The sequence below is a fragment of the Pantherophis guttatus genome, chromosome 2, assembly GCF_059756535.1.
Source record: "Pantherophis guttatus breed Tessera chromosome 2, ASM5975653v1, whole genome shotgun sequence".
NCBI classification, from domain to species: Eukaryota; Metazoa; Chordata; class Lepidosauria; order Squamata; family Colubridae; genus Pantherophis; species Pantherophis guttatus.
This window is the reverse complement of record NC_142064.1, coordinates 180,836,867-180,861,350: the sequence shown is the minus strand read 5'-3', so window position 1 is coordinate 180,861,350 and position 24,484 is coordinate 180,836,867. Positions and strand designations below refer to the sequence as shown.

The window sequence follows — 24,484 nt, the reverse complement described above, 5'->3', positions numbered from 1 at the left end:
GATAAGTCTAACAAATATCTCTAAGTCCAGGGCCTCTTGAGAGCTCTCTAATTAGATGCCACACTCTTCCCAAAAGAGCTCCTCAAAGTAGTTGCTGGCTAATTAGGTTAAAGTGGCCCAGCTTGAAGCATTTACAAGTCAGCTTTTAAAATAACTAAACAAAATAAAAGCAAAGTTATAGATTTCAGATCCAGGAGAATATCTGTAGCTCAGGGTTGAAACGAAGGGTCTTTGGTACTCTCTGAGCTCGTTTTCTTGCAGACATTTTATTTACCTAAACTAGGTAACATCATCAGTGCTAGTCAGACCTAGGACAAACAAGCATTATTCCATGGTTCAAAGAAAAGAGAAGAATAAAAAATGGATGAACTCCTTTGTCTGCAGAGATAATCCATGCAGAAGGAAATAATTCCCTGGGAGAATGTCTAAAGGATTACTGTTTATATGTGTTCAGAGATGAAACACAGTCTCTTTTAATAAGGATTAAAAAGGCTTTCAGAATCAGGAATCTGTGATTTATATAACATTAAGCATAATAATTAATAATAAATATAATAGATTGGTTTTTCTATACAGACATAGCTTCATGAAAAAGTCATGAGAGGCCCCATTTTCAATTATGATATGTGCATGTTGCTTCTTTTGACATTTTTAAAAAGTCTGCATCCTATTAGACAGGTCTCCGTATCCACATCAAACCTCTTCATACCTGAAGTATATCTTGACACTTCACATTTGGCAAACATTTAATTCACCTGTGTGAAACCAGTTACAGTTTTTCACTAGCCTTTCAGACACTACTATGTTCAGTATCCTTTTCACTTGGTTGCCACTGGTGGAAAAGTGAGTCAGCAAGTCACTTTCTTTCAGCTGAAATGAAATTAATTCTAGGGCTACTGTTTTGTACAGCAAAACACCAATAACAACAACAGGTGGCTGCTAGAGGTCAACAAAGAGTTCTATCTTTTCTGACATCTAGTGGTGTACTGAAGTTCTGCAGACCAAATTTGGTAGTCCAGCAATTTTTATTTAGACCTGTTCCTTACAATGATAACTTCATCAATAACTATCCATCCATCCATCCATCCAGTTATATCTATAGATGATATTTTAGGAGCATGACCAACCAAATTGCTTCTGTTGGTAGTCTATCCTTGGCTGTATTAGAGTGGAAAATATGACACTAAGACCTCTTCCATAGCCTGAATGAACTGGGGTAATTGTCATAGGTTCTGCTTAACCAAACTATTCCATTCTATTGCTACTTAATGTTGTGTTAAATTTATTTTTATTCTAGTAATCTCCTTTCTTTTTCATTATATATATTAAACTATATTTTGCATCCTTCTTATAATGAAATGATGCATTACTTATTGTACATTCTACTAACACAAGCAAAGATATACTTTATTATATTGACTACAATCAGAAAGTTGTAACAGAATGAGGGAGGGAGACAGTATCAGGGAAACAAGATAGATAATTGGAAGGGTAAGAAAAGGGAAATGAATATAAATAAAAAAACAGATAGATGCATTTAAGATATGTACACACCCTGGAAAAGATATAATAGGACTGGAAATATTAAATGTATCATTTAGTGATAATGGCAGTGAGATTTTAATTCTAAATCCCCAAAATATACTTAGAATGTGATTTATTGCCAAAACAAGTCCTTTTTCACCACACTGCTTAAACAATAAAAATGTATGTATATGTCAGCTTTAACATGATTTTTTCTTCACTGAATTAGAGCTTCAGTGGCCAATTAAGGGTTAGCACCAACAAGCATTGTCAGAATCTGTGTAATAAAAATGATATAATAGATAAGAGACAAAACATCAAAGTACATGCATTATGGGATCTATACCATGCTTACTCTATAATTATCCTTAAGAACTGTACTTGAAGTGTCAAGAGGGTGTGACAGCCACCCGGTTCAAATAAAGTTTTCTGCTATTGTAACAGATTAATTTATAACCCTAGATAATAAACCCAGCTGCAGAAATTTATGGTGGGTGGTAGAAAGAAAAAAAGACCATGTAAAATCAAGCATTCTTACTAATTTTCTCAAAGGTGAGCTTGCTGAATGGCCAAGGCCCAAACAAATGACTACAATCCATTCATACTTAGTTGAGAAATAACTTCTGGGAATACAGTGAGATTGTCAAATTAAACCTTTTCAGGGTAGGTTGTGAGAAAGATATTTCTCTCTCGTCTTTTATAAAGGCATGGTAGTAATTGTGGCAAAGCATTTAATCAAACTGTACTAACAATGCAGTTCTATTAAAACATGAGGGGAAATCATAAATTAGGTTAAACATTTGCCACCATTAATTGCATTACACCTCTGAATTAATTAATCTGATTTAAAACTGGGAAAATGAAGTTTTTGCTCACAGTTCTACAAGTATTCATGCATTTTCTTTTAATGCAGTGCAGTATGTTTAACCTTCCTTTCTCCTTGACCAGTATGAGAAATAAATCAGGATTCCATTACACTTCTGTTGTTTCTGGATTGGTCACATGAGAGCCTATATCACTGTTTAAAATAAATTCCACTTAAGTGAACAAGCCAGCCTCAAAAACCAGAGCGTAAAATTGGCTTGCTTTGGAATTGACTAAAGTTTATTTTAAATGACAAGTTTTTGATATATAGCACCACACCAAGAATCGTGCAAAAATGGAACTGAATCTTTGTTTACTTTCTCTGTCCATGTAGTAGTAAGAGTGGTGTACATGTCAAAGACTTGTCCTTTAAAATCAGAGTCTTTACTCGGGGCACTTTTTGCTTATGTGCATAATACCAGCCTTTGGTTTACTACTATGTGTGAATGCTACTTTTACTAGATTTATGAAAATTGATGAGGCACATATTTCTAAATCCATGTTTAAACTTCAGTCAAGTAATTGTCCCATTTAGTGCCACTTCAAAAATATCAAATTTAGCAATATATTTAAAAAGTGACACCCAATTTGGGATTTTTTTTAGTTGATAAGTTTCCATTATATTTATTGTACTGTAAATGTTCTAATGATTTCCAAATTCCTTAAAGCTGCCAAGAGTCCTACAGGCTTGCAACTGAGCATATCTATAATGAATAAATCATTTGCTTTAAAAGGGTCTGATTTGATTCAAAGTGATCCAAAGCATAACCACTCACCTGCTCAGCATAAAAAAATAAAAGTGAATAAATTTTAGGGAAGATACTGAGATAATATCCAAAGAAGTGCTCTTTAAAAGATAAATGAATAAAATATGTGAATCATCTTTCAAAGAATAAAATTATTGCTATGCCAATCGAAAATAAGATCCGATTTTAGTGATTTGAAATCTCTGGCCAGTGGATCAGTAATGGATATTGCATGTGTTTCCATGCTGCAATTATCAAGAGAAAAAAAATATATTAAATGGCTGATGTGTCACCATGGAGATTGCAGTCTGGAATCTGAATGAATTACAATCTGATACATGCTGCATGTATCAGATTATATCTAGCATCATAACAAACAAAAGTAATGGTTGGAGACATCTATAGGATCCAGCATTTTCATCAAACTGACAAAAACAATGCTGCATGACACATCTTCTTCTTTCATACATGCATGAAATATCAGATGCATGCATAAAAGGAAAAGAGTTTGCATTCATTAGACACAATGCTGTTTTATTGAACTCCTCTTGAACTCCTGCAGAGTCCTCTGGCACCACATTCCCCATTTCTGAAATCATGAAAATGACTATAATTCAGATTTGCCTCTACTGCCAACTTCAACCAACAACTGACATAAAAAAAAAAAACCAGGGCAGCTGTTATGTAAGTAATGCTAAAGATTATTTTTAACTTTAGCTGAAAGGATGTTGCATGTCTGCAGTATGTTTCTGTTTCCCATGTCATGGTTTATGTGAATCTAGATTAATTATTTTGATTGTAAATAACTGTTACACCTTAATCAAAACACACTTGATAAACTGGAATCAGTTGTATAATCTCTGACATTTATTGGTACTCACTGCATCTTGACAGCTGAGAACTTCTAGGATGCTGTTGAGTAATTCAATGCAATATTTTTTGTCTTGTTGTATCATTTGCATTTCAACACTTGGATCCAGTAATTCCTTCAGTTCTTTGGTAATTTCAGGGAGGAGGATATCTCTGCATTCTGAAAATAAACAGTTTGGTATTTAGAGAAGAAATCAAGTGAAAATATTTTCATATTTACTGTTTGAATGTTTACAATGCAGCTCTCCCTGATACAATCATTCTTAATTGCAATTGGAGGACGCTAAAAATTTACATTTTTAATTATGAATAAAGGTATAAATACAAAAGAAATAAATCTGCTGAATTATAAGAGGAACACTATGGCTACATCTCACTAAGTACTGGTGAACTGACTCCGCAGGCATTGTGTGTCTTCTTTCAAAGTCATCATTCTAAAATTTGTCATGTTCTCTCATAATTCCCTGGAGAAGATTAAAAATATGATGAACAGCTAAAAAAGGGCAATAAAAGATGCTTAGCAATGTAAACTGAGTTATATTCTGCCTTGATTCAGTTATATTCAGTTAATATTGTCAACAGGTAAAGTCCGCACAAACAAGTCCGCAAGTATTCGCCTGTTCATATTCTGAAGAAAAGACAGCACACAAACAATGCATTCTATAATGCTAGAGATTCAGTTTTATAAAATATGGCAGTGTGCATTTAAACACATAAGAGAATGCCATCTATCACCCTCCTTTCCCTATCTTTCATTACATGCCACACATAACATTAAAAAGAAAAAAAAAATCTCACTAGTCTAAATATTTCCTTTTCTGATGGAGTCAGCAATACAGTATGGTAGAAGAAAATATAAAGTGGTATGAAAAGATTCGGTGAAAAAATAATGTGATAGACAAAATTCCTTGCCTACTAATAATTTATAATTTCCAAATCTTCAGACGTGAACTAGTGCACAAACAAAACATTCCCCCCCACTGAAAGTGTGTTATGACTGAAGTAGCATGAAACTATTTTCCCTATGTTAATGGAAAACCTCAGCGGGAACTCTCCAGTTTTCTTATGCACAGTGATAGTCCCACAAATTATTTGCTTCTATTAAAATATATGTTCTTTTTGTTCACTGTTCAGAATTATTATGATGAATTTGTGCATCTGAATGTGTGTGTATCAGTGTGTGTGGGACACAGTGGAAAAGGAATGTGTGTGTGTGGGGAAGAGACATTGTTATGACAGATATAGAAATGTCCTCTGGGTAGCAAAAATGAGACTGACTGACTGACTGACTGACTGACTGACTGACTGACTGACTGACTGAATTCTGCCAAGGATGTAGTATTGGAACAAAGTAATACATCAAAATTATGAGGAATGAAAAGGTCCAAAAAAAATATTGGAGAATAAAATCATTCAACAAGGTTTGGTCCACGCACCCATAAATAGTCTATTCTTGAAGGTTTGGGACTTACTGAAATTAGATGAAATAGGGTCCAGGATGTTGCTGAAGGATGTTCACAGAATTATTGTTTTTTAATTGTATTTATTTATTCAAATTGAATGCTGCCCAACTCTATGAGGCTTTGGGCAGCCCACAATCATACAATAACAATGAAAACAACAAAGTACAAAAATTAGAGCAGTATAAAAATAACCACAAAGTAATTGATTGTGTGCCATCAAGTTGTCTATGGAGATACTCGGTCATCCAAAAACACATTTGGGAGTGCCATCAAGTAATTGTTAACAACTAGTGTCATATAAATACATATTCTCTATGAACAAAATAACTATGTGAGGGTAATCCAAATAAGAAAGCAGACATTAAGCCTCACAAACAGGGGAGTTCCACCCACTCTATCCCAAGGCATCAATAAATAGGCATGGTTGTCAAGGTCTTTGGGAACGTTTTCAGGGTAAAATATGAAAGACTTGGTTGCCCTGGCAACCTCTGATACAGATTGAATGGTAGATCTTTGAAGATTTAATAATGCAATCTATTATTCATAAATCCTAGCCACTGACATAAATGAAGTACTGTACATTTAGCAAAACAAGTTTACCCCAAACTCTTATTTTTGGCCATTTTTTTTTTATTTGATTTATATGCCGCCCTTCTCCAGAGACTCAGGGTGACTTACAATGCATTAAGCAATAGCCTTCATACTTTTGTATATTTATACAAAGTCAGCTTATTGCCCCCACAAACTGGGTCCTTATTTTACCTACCTTAGAAAGAATGGAAAGCTGAGTCAACCTTGAGCCTGGTGAGTTTCAAAATCACAAAGCTTTAGTCTGCTGAGCCAGTATTTAACTTTAAATACACATTATTGCAACAACTCTAAAGTGTATGAATAGTTCTGGGGATGAAAATATATGCAGGATGCATGTGTATGTGTGTGTTGTATATGTGTGTGTCTGTATACACACGTGCACACATATATAAGGTGCATTTATTTCATGACCCAAAAATTAAAAATTTCTTGGTAGCCATCCAAGTTCTCAGTTGTTCGAATGCTTGCAACTCTTAAAAGAAAGTAAGAGGAGATGAATTGGGTACAATTATGCAGGCAGAGCACTAAATGTTTGTGTCATTATGGAGCTGAAAAAGTTATTGAGTGAAAAGGAAAGCTGAAACAGCAGGTGTAAATTAACTGAGACAGGACAATTAAAATGCCTATATTCAAAAGTGATGGGAACGTGCTTCAGCAGTAGGAGAAGTTGGGAGTGGATAATTAAGACAGAGTTGCCCTCCTATTGTCCCCCAGATGTGTTAAAACTGTGAGCAGACAACCTGTCATATTTGAAATGCTCAGAGTTTTGTCGGAGACAAGTACTATATGGATGGAGACCTGTGTGAATGATGCCATGTAGGTATGGTCAGCCATGTGGAATTTCCTTTGACTCCATTTATGCAGCGCTCGTGCAGTCAGTTTCCATTTGACCGAGAAGAGTATTCTTTCTTATTCTGTTTCTGAATGGAAAACGAGCTATCACTTAGAACCTTTTTTCCCGCCATCCTATAATAATCTATACCCAGTTAGTTTCAAAATATGCGTCATAGATTTTAAACATCTCTTACTGTGGGGAAACAATATTTTGTGCATATATAACAGAAATGGATAACCCGTTTATGTTGCTGTTTACTGTACCTAATTATAAACTTAAGTATTCTGTATAAGAGAAAATTGGAATATATACTAATTGCTATGAAGCAGGAAAAAAAGATGGTCTGCCTACTATTTATGAAATATTGCAAACTATTTCATGCAGATTTCCATTCATCATGGACATGAATTAACTAATAACCAACTTAGCATGCTAATCTTTGCTATTACGATAACATAATCATTATCTTTCTAGCCTTTAATTTAGCTATATTGGCTTTTTATTAGTGCTAATAGAAATTTATATAGCTGTTTATTCCTGTTCCATTTCAGATGTCTTTAAATAAAGTAGACAATCAATTCTTAATTTCCATCATCTAAAAAAATAAAATGTTATATCTGAATTAGTTTTATCTGTACTGGTGGAAAACAATATTGATTATACAAGATAGCTGTTTCTTTACTAGCTTGTGTAGAATTTCTTGACCTGCAGGACATGCCTCAGAATTACCAGTGCATGTGACTAGCCATAAGGCTGCAATATAAAGGAACTGTTTAAATGTATATACAGAAATATACTTTAGAGACAGGTTCTTAAGTGGGGTTAAGACTGTATCAAGCTCCTGATCAACCTTGTTCCTACCTCAGTGATCTTCCAAAACAAGCTGATCTTAGTTAACTGTAAATTTGCTGTGAGAATTAGGAGAAGCAACTTTGAACTAAAAATAAGTATTCTGAAAATATATACCTTTAAATTCATTTAAAACATAGTAGTATCTTGCTTACTATTTTAGAGTCTCCTTTTACCATGATGCCAAACCAAAATAAAGTAAAGATGATTTCAATTGAAGTTCAACTCAACACAGTTCTATCCATTTAAAGTGGCCAATAAAACTTTTTTGGCCACTGAACTGAGTTCTTCTGAGATGGTTTTAGTTAGTACTGGCTTGTGTTTGCTCTATAGAAAGAGATTGAGGCTGAGGTTCAGATGTAATACAATTGGTGTCTATGCTGCATAGCTAGTTTTCTAATCATAGTAGCCTTCCCAGTCTTCCCACTTTTTAAACTTTAACAGTTGGGTAATACAAAAAAAAAAAATCTTCCTGTTTTGACCTTAAGAAAACAGAACAGCAGGACTTTGGTTGTAATTTGAATAGAAAAATGCTAAAACAAATTATATAACTCAAGAGACTTCTTGACTAAGGAATTTTTGGATAAGAAAACTGCATCTAAGATTATTGCAGTATATACACTTCATGTTGCAATATGCTTATAATTAACAGGATGTCCTTTTAAAAATATGCATACAGTGATACACCGGTACTCATTGTTAATTGATTCCAGGAGAAGCAATGGATACAAAAAATGATGAGTACCAAACAAATTTTTCCCATAAGGAATAATGTGATGAGTCACAAGGCAGCTGACAAGCTCGTGCGTTGAGTACCAAAGAAACAATGAGTACCAAAATAAAATGTTTGCATCAAAATGCATTGAGTACCAAATTTGATGAGTTTCAAAGCAGTTGACTACCAAAGTACTTCTGTATTTATGCAATTCCAAAATTATGAATTTTTACTATAGGAATGCTTTAGACTTGTCTACAGTAAGATATTCCATTTTCATAAAGGATGTCAATTATCCTACTTTGGAGACATCTGGGCAGACCTTGAAAAAAAGTCAAATTTGATTTGTGCTTGGATAGGAGAGCACCAGGCATAGGGAAATCAGGAAAAAAAAACCTCCTGAAAAAAGCAATAGCAAACGACTCCTTTAATTTGTCTTAAGAACTGTGTAACATACTTATAGCCTCATTAGACGTCTTAAGAAGTGAACTTTATTCAAAAGAAATGTTGCTTTACAGCTGATATAAAGCACATAAGTGATGGTGGGTTTGTTTGTCATTTCCCATTGAAATGTTTTTTTTATTATTATTTTAGTTGACTTTAGATGTAGGAGTAATTCACTTCTAAAGAACAATTGGGAAAAGGAGTTGAAGGGGAAGAGGAGAATCATGGGAAAGAGAATTCACTGCATTGTTTCCATTTACTTTTGAAGAATGTAAAAATTATATGTATCCTATCAACCTTACTTTAGAATACCTACTTTAGAATAACTAACATGTCACAATACCTTGTGACTCACTACATTATTATTCCTTATGGAAAAAAATTGTTTGATGACAGAAAGTCATCCCGAAAGACCTCCCTATATCTGGAGAGATGATTTTGCAGGAATTCTTTCTGCTGTAACTTTCAGAGGTATGTACCATAATTTAATAATTCATACATTTTGCAAAATGTTTTGGATTATCCTCTAGGCCAGGGGTGTTAAATTCAAGGCCCACGGGCTGGTTCCGGCTCATGGGATGTTTAGATCTGGCCCGTGGGGCCACCCTAGAAACAGTGAAGGACCAGCCCGCAATGCCCCTGCCAGCAAAATAGAGCTTCTGAGGGCCGCACACACACACACACACACACACACACACACAAGCTCTATTTTCGGTTGTGATGGCCTCCTGCAACCCTCCCGAGCTCCGTTTTCACTGGCACAGCTCTCAAACCACCACAGATGCTCCCAACATTAGTGATGTTGAGATGGCCATGCCACCCTGGCCACGCCCACCTGGCCCTCAAGTTCAAACAAAACCCTGATGCAGCCCTCAATGAAATCGAGTTTGACACCCCTGCTCTAGGCCATATAGAATCTCATCACTTCATGCAAAACTATTTGTAGCATTTCTCTAGTTCAGCAGATGTTTTTGTACCATGGAGTCCCTTGTCAATATGCTTGGATTCAAGATAATTTCCCAAGTACGCTATGTCACTGTGACAGTTCTTTTGCAATTTTCAAAGTGTTCTTATTTTATTTTATTTTAATAAACATATTATGCATGTGGTTATATATATTTTTGCTAAGTGTTTTACACATGGCAAAGTAAACAAGATTCTAACCCTGCAATCCTATTCAGACCTACTCAAAAGTGGTAAGCGCTAACAAATTTAATGGCACTTAATTAGTGCCATCAAGTATTGAGATGTTGAGGTTTTGTCTTCTCTTAATGTACCAGTGAATTGATACAGATTCATATATACATGAAGTACTGATCCATAATTTTTCCAATTAACCCCATTTTCTGGATCTGCATGCTAAACTATTACACCAAACAGGTGCATTGGGTTTGCACAATTTGACTGGTGATGACACCAGTGGTTGACTGGTTTGTGCTCTGGTATCTCATGTGAACTCACTCATGGAATTAGCCACTGACCTGAATTAACAGCTTCACATTGTCTTGCTAAAACTAACAGTACTTTTTTTAAAGAGCAGCTACAGTTTTTTAAAATGCAGAAACTGTGCCCATCATAAATTATTTGGCATGTAAGAAAGGTTCAGTTGACAGATTTATCAAGTAATTGGGCAGTCACTTAAAGGGGAAAAAATGTCTCCCCAGCAAGATTTGCTGTTTAATTTGTGTCCTTTAATGGAGATATCTGACTCAAAAAGATCCCAGACAGATTTCAAATTTTATGTTACATTCCTAAATGTAACTCACCCTAATTCTAATTTTAAACCTCCAATATCTTTTAAAGAATATTGATATTAGCCTTCAATTTTTACCACCCGTCTATTTGTTTTGCTTTTAAGATATGAAGACCAAAAGCAACAGAGGGAAAGGGGTAAAAGCATCAGATCCCATCATATTTATATTCATTAATTCAAAAGTCACTTTTATGTAACATTTAAATTATTACAAAAGAAATCTTATTTTGACTGATTTAAATCTTCTAGATGAAAACATAACATTGAGATGTGAAAATAATTTCTTTTCATCATATTTTATAAAACTCTTTGGAACAATCACATAAGCTTTCCCCAGGCATAATTAATGGCTTTCTTACAATCAAAAATGAGACGTAGCTGTTTGCAAATGTTTTCATGAATAGTTGAAAACATTCTGAATAACCTTTCCATATTGTTATTAAGTTATAGATTTCCTTTAATGGTTTTTGACATAACTTACTTTTAAAGTAACTAATGGGATGAGATATCCCCAGTGAAATCCTAGAGGAAATGTAGATTCCAGTTAGTTTAACATTTGATCTAAGTAATGTTGTAGAAATTTTCAATGTACCTAAAATTTGCTAACTAATTAGAACTTGTATAAAATTTATTGGCCTGGCTTCTCTCATGCTGCATGCAAATACACCTTTTACAAAGAAACCAGGATCATGTGCTACACTAAGACAAAGCACCAGTTGCTGTTATTCCTCACTGATAACAGTCCAAAAGGAGTTATGGTATCTTTCAAAAGGCATTTTGGAGAACAGAATGGGTTGCCTCTCTTGGCCGTATGGAATCAGTGAGAAAGATCACTGCTTATAACTATGACCAGGAGTCCATCCCTCTAAAGGAGATAATTTTTTTCCCAACTCTAAAATACATATTGTCCAAACAAATGGCATGGTTCCAGGGGTGAAATCTAAAATTGGCCTGGCTTGGTGGGGGGGGGGGGTAATGTGACTGGGTGGGCATGGCCAACTTTTTTTTTTTTTTTTTACTTTTAAAAGCATTTTTTTCTACAACTTTAAGAGGTTGCAGAAAAAAATGCTTTTAGAAGCCTCTGACGATCAGGCAACTCAGCTGGATCGCCAGAGGCTTTTAAAGGCATTTTTTTTTCTACAACCTCTTCAGCTTTTAAAAGCCTCTGATGATCCCAGCTGAGTCACGCGATCATCTTTATTTCATCAAGCGGGCCTCGCCTAAATCTTCTCCCTTTTAAGTGTAAATTTTAAATTTTTAATGTATTTTAAAATTATGGGTATTTTAAATTATGGGTATTAATTCAGCCAAATTTATTTAATTCATTTTATTTGATTTTAAATTTTGTATATCTATGTGTTTTATTTCATGGCTGTACACCGCCCTGAGTCCTTCGGGAGTAGGGCGGTATAGAAATTCAATAAATAAATAAATCAATAAATAAATAAATAAATAAATCAATAAATCAATAAATAAATAAATCAATCAGAGGCTTTTTTTTTTAAAGCATTTTTTCAACCAAAGAGGTTGTAGAAAAAATGCTTTTAAAAGTAAAAAAAAACAGCCTCTGATGATCGTGCGGCTCGGCTGGGCATGGGGGGGAGTGCGCAGGATTTTTGCTACCGGTTCTCCGAACCACCCACTCCTATTGCTACCGGATCAGGCGATCCAGTCCGAACTGGGAGCATTTCACCCCTGTTCCAGATTCTCCTCTAGGCTAATCACTTTCCACCCATGATAACCATTTGAGACAGGATTCACATCAAACGCTTCTTCCTTATACTGCAATTGGAAAATATCACATTGCAGTGGCTTTTCCTTTGTATCTATCTATCTATCTATCTATCTATCTATCTATCTATCTATCTATCTATCTATCTAGCCAGCCAGCCAGCCAGCCAGCCAGCCAGCCAGCCAGCCAGCCAGCCAGCCAGCCATCATCTATCTATCATCATTCAGGTTCCAACTTTCTTACCATTAATAATAATCTGGAATTGGGATTACTTTGCAAAGACCAAAACAAGAAAAATGCTAATTTTTATTTTTATTTCTTGGTAGATTGGACATAAGTGTTCATGAAACTTGCTTGTTCTGAGGGAACAAATATTGCCAAATTTCATATGAATACTTTCAAAAAGTTATTCAGCAAGAACCAAACCAAATACCATAGTTCTGGTTAATAATAAATACTGCCAGATAAGAGGCCCAAATGAGATGGCAAAAAAGCAGCTCTGCTTCATAAGAAACTCTATCAGAGTGTGCCCTATGAGCCTCTAATTCTTAGACTAGTTTGGCTCTACCCATTCTCATAATGTGTCATATAATATATGTGGGTATATTCCTAATTTTGTATTAATTAATTTATTTATTTTGTCATGTTTCTGTAGTGTATATTGGAGGTGATGACCCTTTGAGAGTTTTTATAACAAAATTTCATTTTAATGTATGCCGATTAGTGTACATTCAAAGTGACAATAAAGTTATTCTAAGTCTAATATAATATTGTAGCTATTCCACTTATGGCCCCAGGGAGGCCAAATGAATTATGGTGCAATCCTGGGTAGAAGAAAGTTACTGATTTATGCCAAACACAAGCAAAATCCATTTTGTGAGAACCGAGGTAGTACAACACATATTTCTTTTAGTATTAAACTAATGATTTTGAAACCAAAAATTATAGTGGTTTGGGATGGTTAAGTTTGCTAATGCAACTTTAGAAGAAGGAGCCATACCTATGATCTTTGAAGAGGTCTTTATGAACACTAAAATGGTTCTGTTACTTACCTTGTTTTTTAAAGAGACTGCTGTGTACAATTTCTGTCATTGATTGAACTTTTTGCTTCTGCAACTTTGCTGGAATGCAGGCGAAAAATTCATGTAAAAGCTGGCTGTAGATAAAAAAAGATAAGATCGATCAAAATGTTTGGTCAGGAAATTGCTAAGACTTAAGACAGTCATGCAAAGAGTATGAGGAGATTTTTTTGAGAAAAGGTAATATTAAACAAATAAGAAACCACACGGAGTCCCTTGTGTATAGCAAGGTAATTGGAAAAAAACTTAATGAATAAAAAATTAAAGGCTCTATATCTAGTTGAATGAATTTCATGCTTTCTGGGCAAGTTTCTTATGCAAATGGTATTGCTTACATTATGCTTGAAATTATGTAAGACTGAACCAGCAGAGTCGAGATTTATGCCAGGAATGTACTGCAACCTGCAACCTGCAACGTGACTATCTGAAGATGCACGCCAAAATTGCAGGCATCTAAATGTCCTGATGCTTTGGAATGCCAAATGTCATCTCACCTGAGCAGTCTGACATCAAAGACTGTTTCTACATCTTGGAGAACAGATGCAATATACTTCAAGGCGGCCATCTGAAAGAAAAATAACATAGTTGATCATATTTTCTGTTTTTCAAAAATTCATTTAAGCTTACATAATTTAGAACTATATTTCACTAAAGTCCAAAACAGGACCTATATATCCAGAAGCTTGTCTTTAGTAAACTGGACTCTGGAGAGTATGGAGAAACCAACAACATCTTCCAGACTACTTTTACTGAGAAATACCTTATCATTAACTTTTCATTTACCAATATTACAGCATGTAATTTTTTTCCCTAGGTCTCCTGCTATTGACTCATACCTATGACAATTATATGTGGACTTTATCAAACTCCACTGTCAAGTCATTTAGAGACACTGTTTTCATGGTGAATTGATCTTCCATATATCCTTAACAATCTAGATTTTCTAGAAATGGCTGCTACTGTGTATAATAGGCATACATTTTCTTTCTTTGGGAAGGTTCCGATTTTAAGTAGCTTCCTTCTGAAAAAAAAAGTTACTGGGCTTATGGGAACCAGCAGAGATCCCTCCCTATCCTGAATTCTAGATTCTGATGGCCAAATTAGATCACTATAATGTGAGCATAGGCTTCAGGAAGATTAAGCAAGATTAAGCAAATCATGTATGTAACATTTTTTTCTCACCAGTACAGCTATATGTTTACCACTAAAAAGCAATAACATCTTGGGGTCTGATTTAGGAAATTTTTCTAAGTGGTATATCTCCTATACCATATTTTTTGGACTATAAGATGTACCCCTCCCCCAAAAAAGTGGTGGAAATGTCTGTGCATCTTATAGAGCGAATGTTACTGAAGCCCCACCCACCCACCAGCCCTCACCCTTCGGCCTCTGCCTCCCAGCCATTTGCCTCCTTACAGAGACAGCAAACAGCCTGGTCGGCTTCAGCACAGCCTGATTTAGCACAAGCAACTGATTGGTGGTTGGATCTGGCTCACAGAATACCACAGATCAGCTGTTCCAGGCTGTGGGGATTGCCATCGCCCATTGGCACCAGCGCTGCCCATTGGTGCTGCCATCTATTATGCCAAAAATGGGGCATACGGAGGCCAAAAATGGGGTGCATGGAGGCCGAAAATGGGGCGTGTGGAAGTGGCGATAGGTGGCAGTGGTGATGGGTGGCAACAGCTCGATGGGCGGCAGTGATCCCCACAGCCTGGAACAGCTGATCAGTGGTATTCCAGGAGGCAGATCCGACCGCCAATCAGCTGTTCGTGCTAAATCATGCTGTGCTGAAGCTGACCAGGCTGTTTGCTGTCTGCTGCAAGGAGCCAAATGGCTGGGAGGCAGAGGCATATTTTTTTTCTTGTTTTCTTCCCCAAAAGCTAGGTGTGTCTTATAGTCCGGAGTATCTTATAGTCCAAAAAATACAGTATATATACAAGTATATCGGTTGTATTTGCCTCTGCCTACTTTGATGTTTTAGCCTGAAAAAAAAATGTTCCTAATAAGCAAAGCCACTCAGAATATTAGCCATGTTCATGGCTGTTGAATATTTATGAAGGGGTATTTGACTACTCCCACTACAACTTTAATATTTTAGCTGGTTCCATCACAACAAATTTATGAACTGTAGAGGATACGTGATGAAAATTAAGAGTCTCTCAAGTTTGGTAACCAGAAAACAAGTCTTTGTGCTCTTTTACTGTCATGGCAGTAGAACTGAAACCATGGCAAAAAAGAAATAAAAAGTTCTTTTTAAGTTTTTTCCCCAAGAATATATTGTCCAATAATGCTGTCTAACAGAGAAACACTAGAGTTATGAGAATATTGTTTGTACCTTCCATAGACTACATATATGAAGAAGTGCAAATGACCCGCCAAATATTACACTGCTATAATTTGCAATGGAAAGTAAATATGCAATAAAAAGTCATTGACAACAAGCTTCCCTTCCAGGAGTATAAGATGCTTCTGAACACCAGTTGCAGAGAAAGAACAGCAGGAAAGGGCTATGAATCCACCTCATCCTTCTGAGCAACTAACATTTATTTTTTTATTAATCTCATTTCTACACTGCCTACCTCATCTAAATGACTCTGGGTGGTTTACAATTAACACGTAAAACTGGTTTATATACATAAATACAGCAAAGTTAAAACAGAATTAAGAATGAAGTTAAAATTAAGATTTTTGTTGTGTCCGACTCTTCACAACCCTTTGGAGCATAGCACATTAGGCCCTCCAGTCCTCCATTCTCTCCCAGAGTTTGCCCAAATTCATGCCCACTGTGTCAATGACACTATCTAACCATCTCATCCTCTGACATCCACTTTTCCTTTTGCCTTCAATCTTTCCTAACATCATTTCCCAGTGACTCCTCTCTTCTCATTAGGTGCCAAAATATATGAGCAAAATTAAGATATTACAAACTAAAAAAGGACAGAGGGGGCATCATCACTTCAACAGACGGTCACCGTCTCTCTTTGACTTTCATGCCATGTGCCTGCCATGGCTTCATCAATCAGACTCTTCTTATGTTCTAACCATTGTGTGATTGATTCCATTTCAGCTCCATTTTCAAGACATAGTATTCATTGATGGACCTTCATTCCATCAAGAGAGCTAACATGAAAAGTCATTTTTATAGTACTGCTAGGGTAAAGGAACCTGGTGAATTAAAATGTATTATGTATTTTTATCCCATATATCTTTCAAGAAACTTAGGGTGATGTACAGCTTGCATGACTTCTATTATGTTATCTTTATGTTGATCTTGATCTTGATCTTTTGTGCTCAACAATTCTAGGGATTGTTTGTTTTACCTTCAAAACAGCTGGAAACATAAACGTGCAAAAATAATATTGTAATAAAATGCAGCCATCGATAATAAAAGTTTAAACTATTTCACAAGCAAGGAGTCATACTATTTAAAAATAGTAGTAATAAAGAACATTTAATCAAATCACTATCTCAGCAAAATTCTACCTAAGAGAGAAAGTAATAATGGGGCAAAATCTGTTGATTTTTATAGCTAAACCTCCAAGGCTGATCTCTACATTTAAACAAGCTCATAAGGATTCAGATAGTCCTTCAAAAATCTTGACCTAAATCATTTTTATCTTGTGTAATCTGTCTCTAAGAAAGAATAATGTCTAAAGAATCCAGAAGCTCAAATTTCCCAAGAATAATTAATACAATGTGATAAGAATATGAACTTGAGATATGCTCATGAATATATGCATTTTCATCACTCCTTCCACAATATGCCTTTAAACAATGTTAGACACATAAAATTTTACCCTCCTTTCTCCACCTTGAGCTACTTTTATTTTAAGTGCCTGACAGTGACAGCATTCTCTTCAGGTCAAGGACATAAAATTATTCTAATTATTTAGAGAGGAATAGGAAATCGAAACTGACTTTTCATGGCATTGCTAGATCCCTTTAACAAAAACACTCTATACAAGCCAGAAGTTTCTAAAAAAAAAACTCTTGAGAGGGTGGGAAATGTCTCCTTCTAAACCTAGAGCCAGAACTAAGATTATTTCTGCAGTTTCATTCTGCATCATTTGCTAAGCTTAATGTTATGACTGAAGTGGTTCTTCCATCTCATTGATACCCAGCTCATGTACACACTGCTGTGGTATTTCCATTTTTGTGTCTACCTTTTCTAATATATTTGGCACCTTATCTTTTCCCACTGCAGAAAGCTCACATAAAAGATGCATTTCCTTTCCTTGTGGTTTCAACCTCTCCCCATCCTACTGCAACAATCCTAAAATATTCATCCATAAACTATCATTTATTATATTAGGGCATGCTGAGGATACCTTTGATTTCTAAATACCTACACCTTTAAAATTGCCTCTTTGTGTGAGCTATCAATTATTGTCTAAACTGCACTGCAAAACCAAAACTGTTTCCAGTCTCACTGATATAAAAGATAAAGACAAAAATTATACAAAAGGATTTCTTTAGATACCTTCTTTTTTTTCTCCCCTAGAGTCAACGATAGTCTCTGGATTGCAGCTTAAAGCAAACAATGTTACCTGGTACTTAAATAGTTTTTTAAAAGGCGAGACATCTGCTTCATCCATTTTTAGCCTTATTACTTTGAGTTTTATACTAGATGTTCCAATCTGCAGATCTTAAACACTAAACTGGAAAGGTAGGATTCAAAGGAGAATTTATGTTGTTGTTGTTATTGTTGTTTTCTTTACTATAGTGCTCAGTTGTGCTATGTTGCAGCCTGATTGATTGTCCAGAGCTTAGCAACAGGATTACTTGGGTTACAAGATTTCATAATATGACCTCAAAAAACAAAATGACACACAGGATGTCCAAACAGATAAATCAATCTCCGCTTAACCTGCTTGGTACATCAGCATGTATTTTCACATATTTGTAAAACAATTCTTTTTCAAGGACAAGCGGTAGACTTTGTGAAAGGCAGAATTAGTTTTGAGCAATTGTAGAGCAAAAGATGAGGGACGTGGTGGCTCAGTGGCTAAAACACTGAGCTTGTAGATCAGAAAGATCAGCAGTTCGGCGGTTCAAATCCCTAGCGCCGCGTAACGGAGTGAGCTCCAGTTACTCGTCCCAGCTTCTGCCAACCTAGCAGTTCGAAAGCATGTAAAAATGCAAGTAGAAAAATAGGGACCACCTTTGGTGGGAAGGTAACAACGTTCTGTGTGCCTTTGGCGTTTAGTCATGCCAGCCACATGACCATGGAGATGTCTTTGGACAGTGCTGACTCTTCGGCTTTGAGACGAGATGAGCATTGCCCCCTAGAGTCGGGAATCACTAGCACATATGTGCGAGGGGAACCTTTACCTTTTACCTTTAGAGCAAAAGATAACATATACCGACCTTGACTTACAACCACAACTGAGTCCAAAATTTCTGTTGCTAAATGATAACAGTTATTAAGTGAATTTTGCCCTATTTTATGACCTTTCTTGCCATAGTTGTCAAGTGAATCCCTGCAGTTTTTAAGTTAGCAACCCAGTTGTTAAATGAATCTGGCTTCCCCTTTGACTTTCATTGTCAGAAGGTCACAAAAGGTGATCATATGACCCTGGGACACTGCAACTGTCATAAATATGAGTCAGTTGCCAAGGGTCTTGATCATGTGACCATGGGGATGCTGCAACGGTTGTGAAAAGTGGTTTCAGAGCTTTTGCAACTTTGAATGATCACTAAATGAACTGTTGTAAGTTGAGGACTTTGTCAGTTCTTGTATCATTACAATAACTTGGAAATCAGTATGGATTACCCTAGGTCAGCAATGCATAATCACCTAAAAATCAGAGATCCCTCTTCAGCCACATTGATCAAGCCACAATGAAATGACTGAACTGCTGGCTGAACCAGTGCTCCACCCACTCCAAATGTGGCCTAAGGTTCTAAACCAACATTTGGAACAAAGGTCAAGGAGCTAGCTAACTCACTAGATCCTCACTAGCCTAAGGAAACAGAGAAACATGGAAACATAAAAGAGTAGACCAGGAACCAAATTGTAATTGGTATGTATATTATACCAGAAAATTCTACAGAACAGTTCTACAGAATATTTGTCTGTGAACTGTCTGTGATGCTCAAGGAACAATGCAATATGCAGCAAGACAATGACCCAAAACATACAAGTTGCACGACTAAAGAATAGTTAAATCAGAAGAAAGTTCATGTTTGGAATGGAAGTTAACAAACACCACCCTAGTTACACTTTTCCTATGCACTTTTATTAAAGGCAGTGTTTCTCAAACTTGGCAACTTTAAGATGTGTGGACTTTAACTCCCAGGATTCTGGCTGGAGAATTCTGGGAGTTGAAGTCCACACATCTTAATGTTGCCAAGTTTGAGAAACACTCTAAAGCACTGAAGGAAAAAAATAAGCAAACCTGTAATAAAATAGCTGTTTTATGTTGGCTTCTCATCAGGTTGTTGATTGACTCAAAAAGCCTCCTCATGGCTTCTTCAAATTCTGTCAGTTCTTTACCTTCATATAGTCTGAAAGGGAAGAAAAAAATACAGAATAGCATTTCAAACCTGAGCTTCAGTCAAACAAGAAAAGGCATTGAATATTATTACACCAAATGCATGTTGTATAACTCAAAAAAATACTTCCAGATCCAATCATGGATCCAGCACCCTTTCCTCCCTTCCTGTTAAAGCTTTTAAGGAATTATCCCAAAATCTGTTGGATTACTGGAGAAAGCAGTTATGTCTGGAAGAGTTAGCAGTAAAAGGAAACCAGGCCACCAAAGAACATGGTGGCTGGACACCATCAAAACTGACACCAGCCAGAGCATAGAACAATTCAAAGAAATAGTGTAAGATTGGAAGATGTGGAGAGACCTGGCCCATTGAATTACCAAGAATCGGACACACCTGAATGGATAGCATCATCATCATCATCATCCAGTTGAGTCATCTAATGCAACTTTCTGACTGGAACACACTGTTCTTTAAATCAGTGTTTCTAAATCTTAGCAAATTTAAGATGTGTAAACTTTAACTTCTAGAACTTCTAGCATGAGGAAAGCTGAAAGTTGAAGTCCACACATCTTAAAATTGGCAAGGTTATTGCTCTAAGTGTATGTTGCTGACTATTTGTCTCTGACCATCAAACAGATTTTTTTTCTGGCATTATTGAAATGAAAGTCAAGAAGGCAGGTCTCTGACTCATACTCAAGTAGAGGATAATTTCTTTAAAATTAATCCCATCTGACAAAACAAATCCTAGGAGGGGATTCTTTTCAGTTGCCTATCTATCAAACCCTACCCATCAATCACATGTTCTGAATAAAACAAGTTAGATAAAAAATAGCTTGCTTACTTTAGTATGCAACTAAAGAATACTTTTGTTCTTAATTGGCATACATACAAGGTTAGTTGAAAATTGTTGCTTACTTGCCTATTTATACAAATTCCATTTTTCCTACTCATTCAATTTTTAATAAAGAATTAAATCCTGTAATAAAAGTTTGAATTGTCGTTAAATTAACTAATGAGTCAATCAGGATTTCTCCTATCAAAATCTCTTACATTTAAAAACCCCTCAAAAAAGATCAACAACCCCAATGTAATATTTATGTACATAACTATTTTAAACAAATAAATACAAGTAATAATTCCACCCCATGATGCATTTGTCAGACCCATTTGGAGTATAGTGTCTAGTTTTGGCCACCATAATGCAAGAAAGAAGGAAATGATGCAGAAAAGAATAGAAATGACAAAGGGCTTGGAACTAAATCCTCCAAATAACAGTTATATAAACTGAGCAAAGTTAGCCTAAAAGGGAAGGAACTAAGGGGAGATATGATAGCAGCTTGCAGTACTTGAGTTGCAGGCGAAACGGTACAGTCTTATTCTCCATAGCACCTGCAGGTAGGGCAAGAATGGGGGAAGGTTTTACAGAGGGACATCCATATTCAATCTAAGAAGAAACTTCTTGAATGAAAAAGCTATGGACTTCCTGGAGTCATGGATGCTTTATTGCTGGAGATTTTCAAGCCATTTGCCTGGGATGATATAAAGATTTCTGCCCTGGACTGAAAGTTGAATTAGAAGTCCTCCAAAGTCCTTTCCAACCCTATCAGTCTATGATGACAGCTGTTGATGCGGAAATGCCTCTCAATCTCTTTTCCTTTACGAGAAAGCTAGGCCATTTTATAAGCCCTATGGGCAAGCCAAATAAAGGATATATGTATACATGCAAAACCTACATGGAAATGCAGATGTAACATTCTGACAGAACCCAGTGAAAGCATTTTGTCTAATGGCTGTTTAAAACTTAGAACCAAAAGTATTCCAGAGGAGGTAACTTTTTATATCCTTAAACTATCTGGATAAATATTCTCAAAAATTCCCAGCACAGATCCTACAACTTCAGTGGGCAGTTTGTTTCAATAAATAAGTACTCTATTATTTAGGGCATTCTTCCAATAACTAATTAAGGTCTTTTTCATTCTCCTTTAAAGGTATTGGTCAGGTCACACTATCCTATGCTTTATACAGCAAATGTAACAAATTGTACTTTTCTTCTATCTTCTCTTTCTATTTCTGAGTGCTTTTATTGTTAACCTCGCTAAAATTGTTTGTTATTTGAATTAGGCATCATGGATTCTGTTAACCTGTTCCTTTCAAATTGGCTTGCTTCAAAACCAACCACAGATACCGTAGTAGCTACAGTTTCTTCTCTATCCTTATTAGATTTTACCCTGTTAATGTTCTTTATTTAAACTAAATATTCTTTAAACTCTTCTTTATATAATTCATCATTTAGACTATTTATCAGCCTTATAGTTCACATTCTAGTGTTTTATACACACACACACACACACACACACACACACACACACACGCACACACCCCAAACAGATTAAAAATAAAAATCTATTTTTAAAACAATTTAAAACATGGCATTTAGGTCAGATTAGGGCCAAGCCATATTTGCTCACCTACAGTCAAAGCTTGTAAACAATAAAGGCATAATACAAATAAAACTATATACCATCCAGAATCCTCTGGACTTGGTGATTAATAAATTTAAATCAGTAAATAATAAAAGGAGTCATCAATTTTCTTCTTAAACTTCCCATCGATATAATATTTGATCAAAGCATGTAGCAATAACCTGTGCTCTCTCTACGTATAGGGAAATTTCTACACTGCTACAAAAAAGGAATTTCTTAGGTATCTACTATGATTGGATCTCTTATAGTTTGTTAAGTTATTATTTAAAAGGGCCATTCATTCATTTAGCATATGACGAGAACATGACAGAAGAGAAGTAAACCGATGCTATGGTGCATATGGTCCTATCCATTTAAGCTGCTTTTGTCTTGTGCTCATGCTAGCTCTAAGTCCTCCCCAGACTGAAATGCAAGGGAGCATATGCATACCATATGCTCCCTTGGGCATTCCTCAGCTGCTGTGTCCTCCCATCTTTGTTTTTCAAGAAAGCAAGGGCCAATCGCTTTCATTCTTAAGGTCAAATCTTCCTGGGACAGAAAAGGTATGTGAATGCACCCTAGGTAAAATAAAATAATAACAAAAGAGACATCAAATATGAATTGGGTTACCAACAACCAGGAGTGAAATCTACTTACCTTCCCTACAGGGGTGAAATGTTCCTGGTTCGGACCGGATCACTCGATCCGGTAGTGATGGTGGCGGGTGGTTCGGAGAATTGGTAGCAAAAATCTCTGCGCCCCCCCCCCCATGCCCAGCTGAGCCACGTGATCATCAGAAGCTGTTTTTTTTACTTTTAAAAGCATTTTTTCTACAACCTCTTCAGCCAAAAAAATGCTTTTAAAAGAAAAAAAAAAAGAAAGCCTCTGATGATCATGTGCCTCAGCTGGGATCATCAGAGGTTTTTAAAAGCATTTTTTCTACAACCTCTTCAGCTGAAGAGGTTTAGAAAAAAAATGCCTTTAAAAGCCTCTGGTGATCCCAGCTGGGTTGCCTGATTGTCAGAGCCTTCTAAAAGCATTTTTTTTCTGCAATCTCTTCAGCCGAAAAGGTTGTAGAAAAAATGCTTTTAAAAGTAAAAAAAAAAAAAATTGGCCACACCCACCCAGTCACATTACCCCCCCCCCCAAGCCATGCCCACAGAACCGGTAGTAACAAATTTTAGATTTCACCCCTGCTTCCCTACCGGTTCAGAAGTGCACGCACTGCATGCGCAGAGAGTAAAAAACAGGTTACTTCCTGATTAAAAGCAGGAAGTAATGAAGACCAGGAGGGTGGGCGGAGTCTCATGCTACCGTCGCTACTAGTTCTCCAAAACATCCGCTGCCATCGCTACCGGTTCAGCCGAAACAGTCCGAACCAGTAGCATTTCACCCCTGCCAACCACCCTGGATATTATATCTCCACCATTTTTCCAAAACAGAATGTTAAAAATACATGCTTTAGTTGCATAATTTTATTGAATCAAATGTCATCTGCTTTTTCCCCCCCATTTTCTTTTCTTTTTTCCTTGCAGAGAAAAATTAACATTCAAAGCTTGCTAATTAAAAGTAATATTAAGGCTGTTCCAGATCTACATTAGATAATAATAGCATTGTGGCCTTTATTATATTCAGCTTATTAACGGTCATTAAACATGACTTAATCTTCTTTATTAGCAAATAAATCTAACAATTCAGGGAGGCTGAAACAAAAGAGGGAAATATATGTAATTGTATGGCCTATCTTGTCCAGAACTTCTATTTAGAGAAGAATTCAACTTACCCTCATATAATGAATTAGACACATGTCATAATACTCCACACATTTTAATAGTACAATAGAGAAACAGAAGTAATAACGTAAGTTATAAATAGTGTGGCGTATCTGGAACGAATGCAACATCAGCTTTGAATGGGCAAAAATGTTCATTTTATTCCTTATTATTTTCTTTTCTCCCTCTTCTTGTTGTCTCTTATGGCCCCCATTCAGACAGAAGAATTGTAGATGCTCATGGAAATAATGCATAGACTGTTAAGTGGGGATAGAATCAGCTAGGAA

General features: G+C 36.0%; 1 protein-coding gene across 1 annotated transcript in view; it reads right to left on the bottom strand.

Annotated features, from left to right (window-relative positions):
• Nucleotides 1-24,484, bottom strand: part of DOCK2 (dedicator of cytokinesis 2) — a 306,359-nt gene that overhangs the window by 215,553 nt on the left and 66,322 nt on the right. Inside the window, exons 23-26 of the mRNA XM_034406030.3 lie at nt 19,867-19,975; nt 13,960-14,030; nt 13,439-13,542; nt 4,016-4,164 (exon numbers count right to left, since the gene is read on the bottom strand). Of these exons, the coding sequence (XP_034261921.2) occupies nt 4,016-4,164; nt 13,439-13,542; nt 13,960-14,030; nt 19,867-19,975 (433 nt within the window). The remainder of the gene's footprint in view (nt 1-4,015; nt 4,165-13,438; nt 13,543-13,959; nt 14,031-19,866; nt 19,976-24,484) is intronic.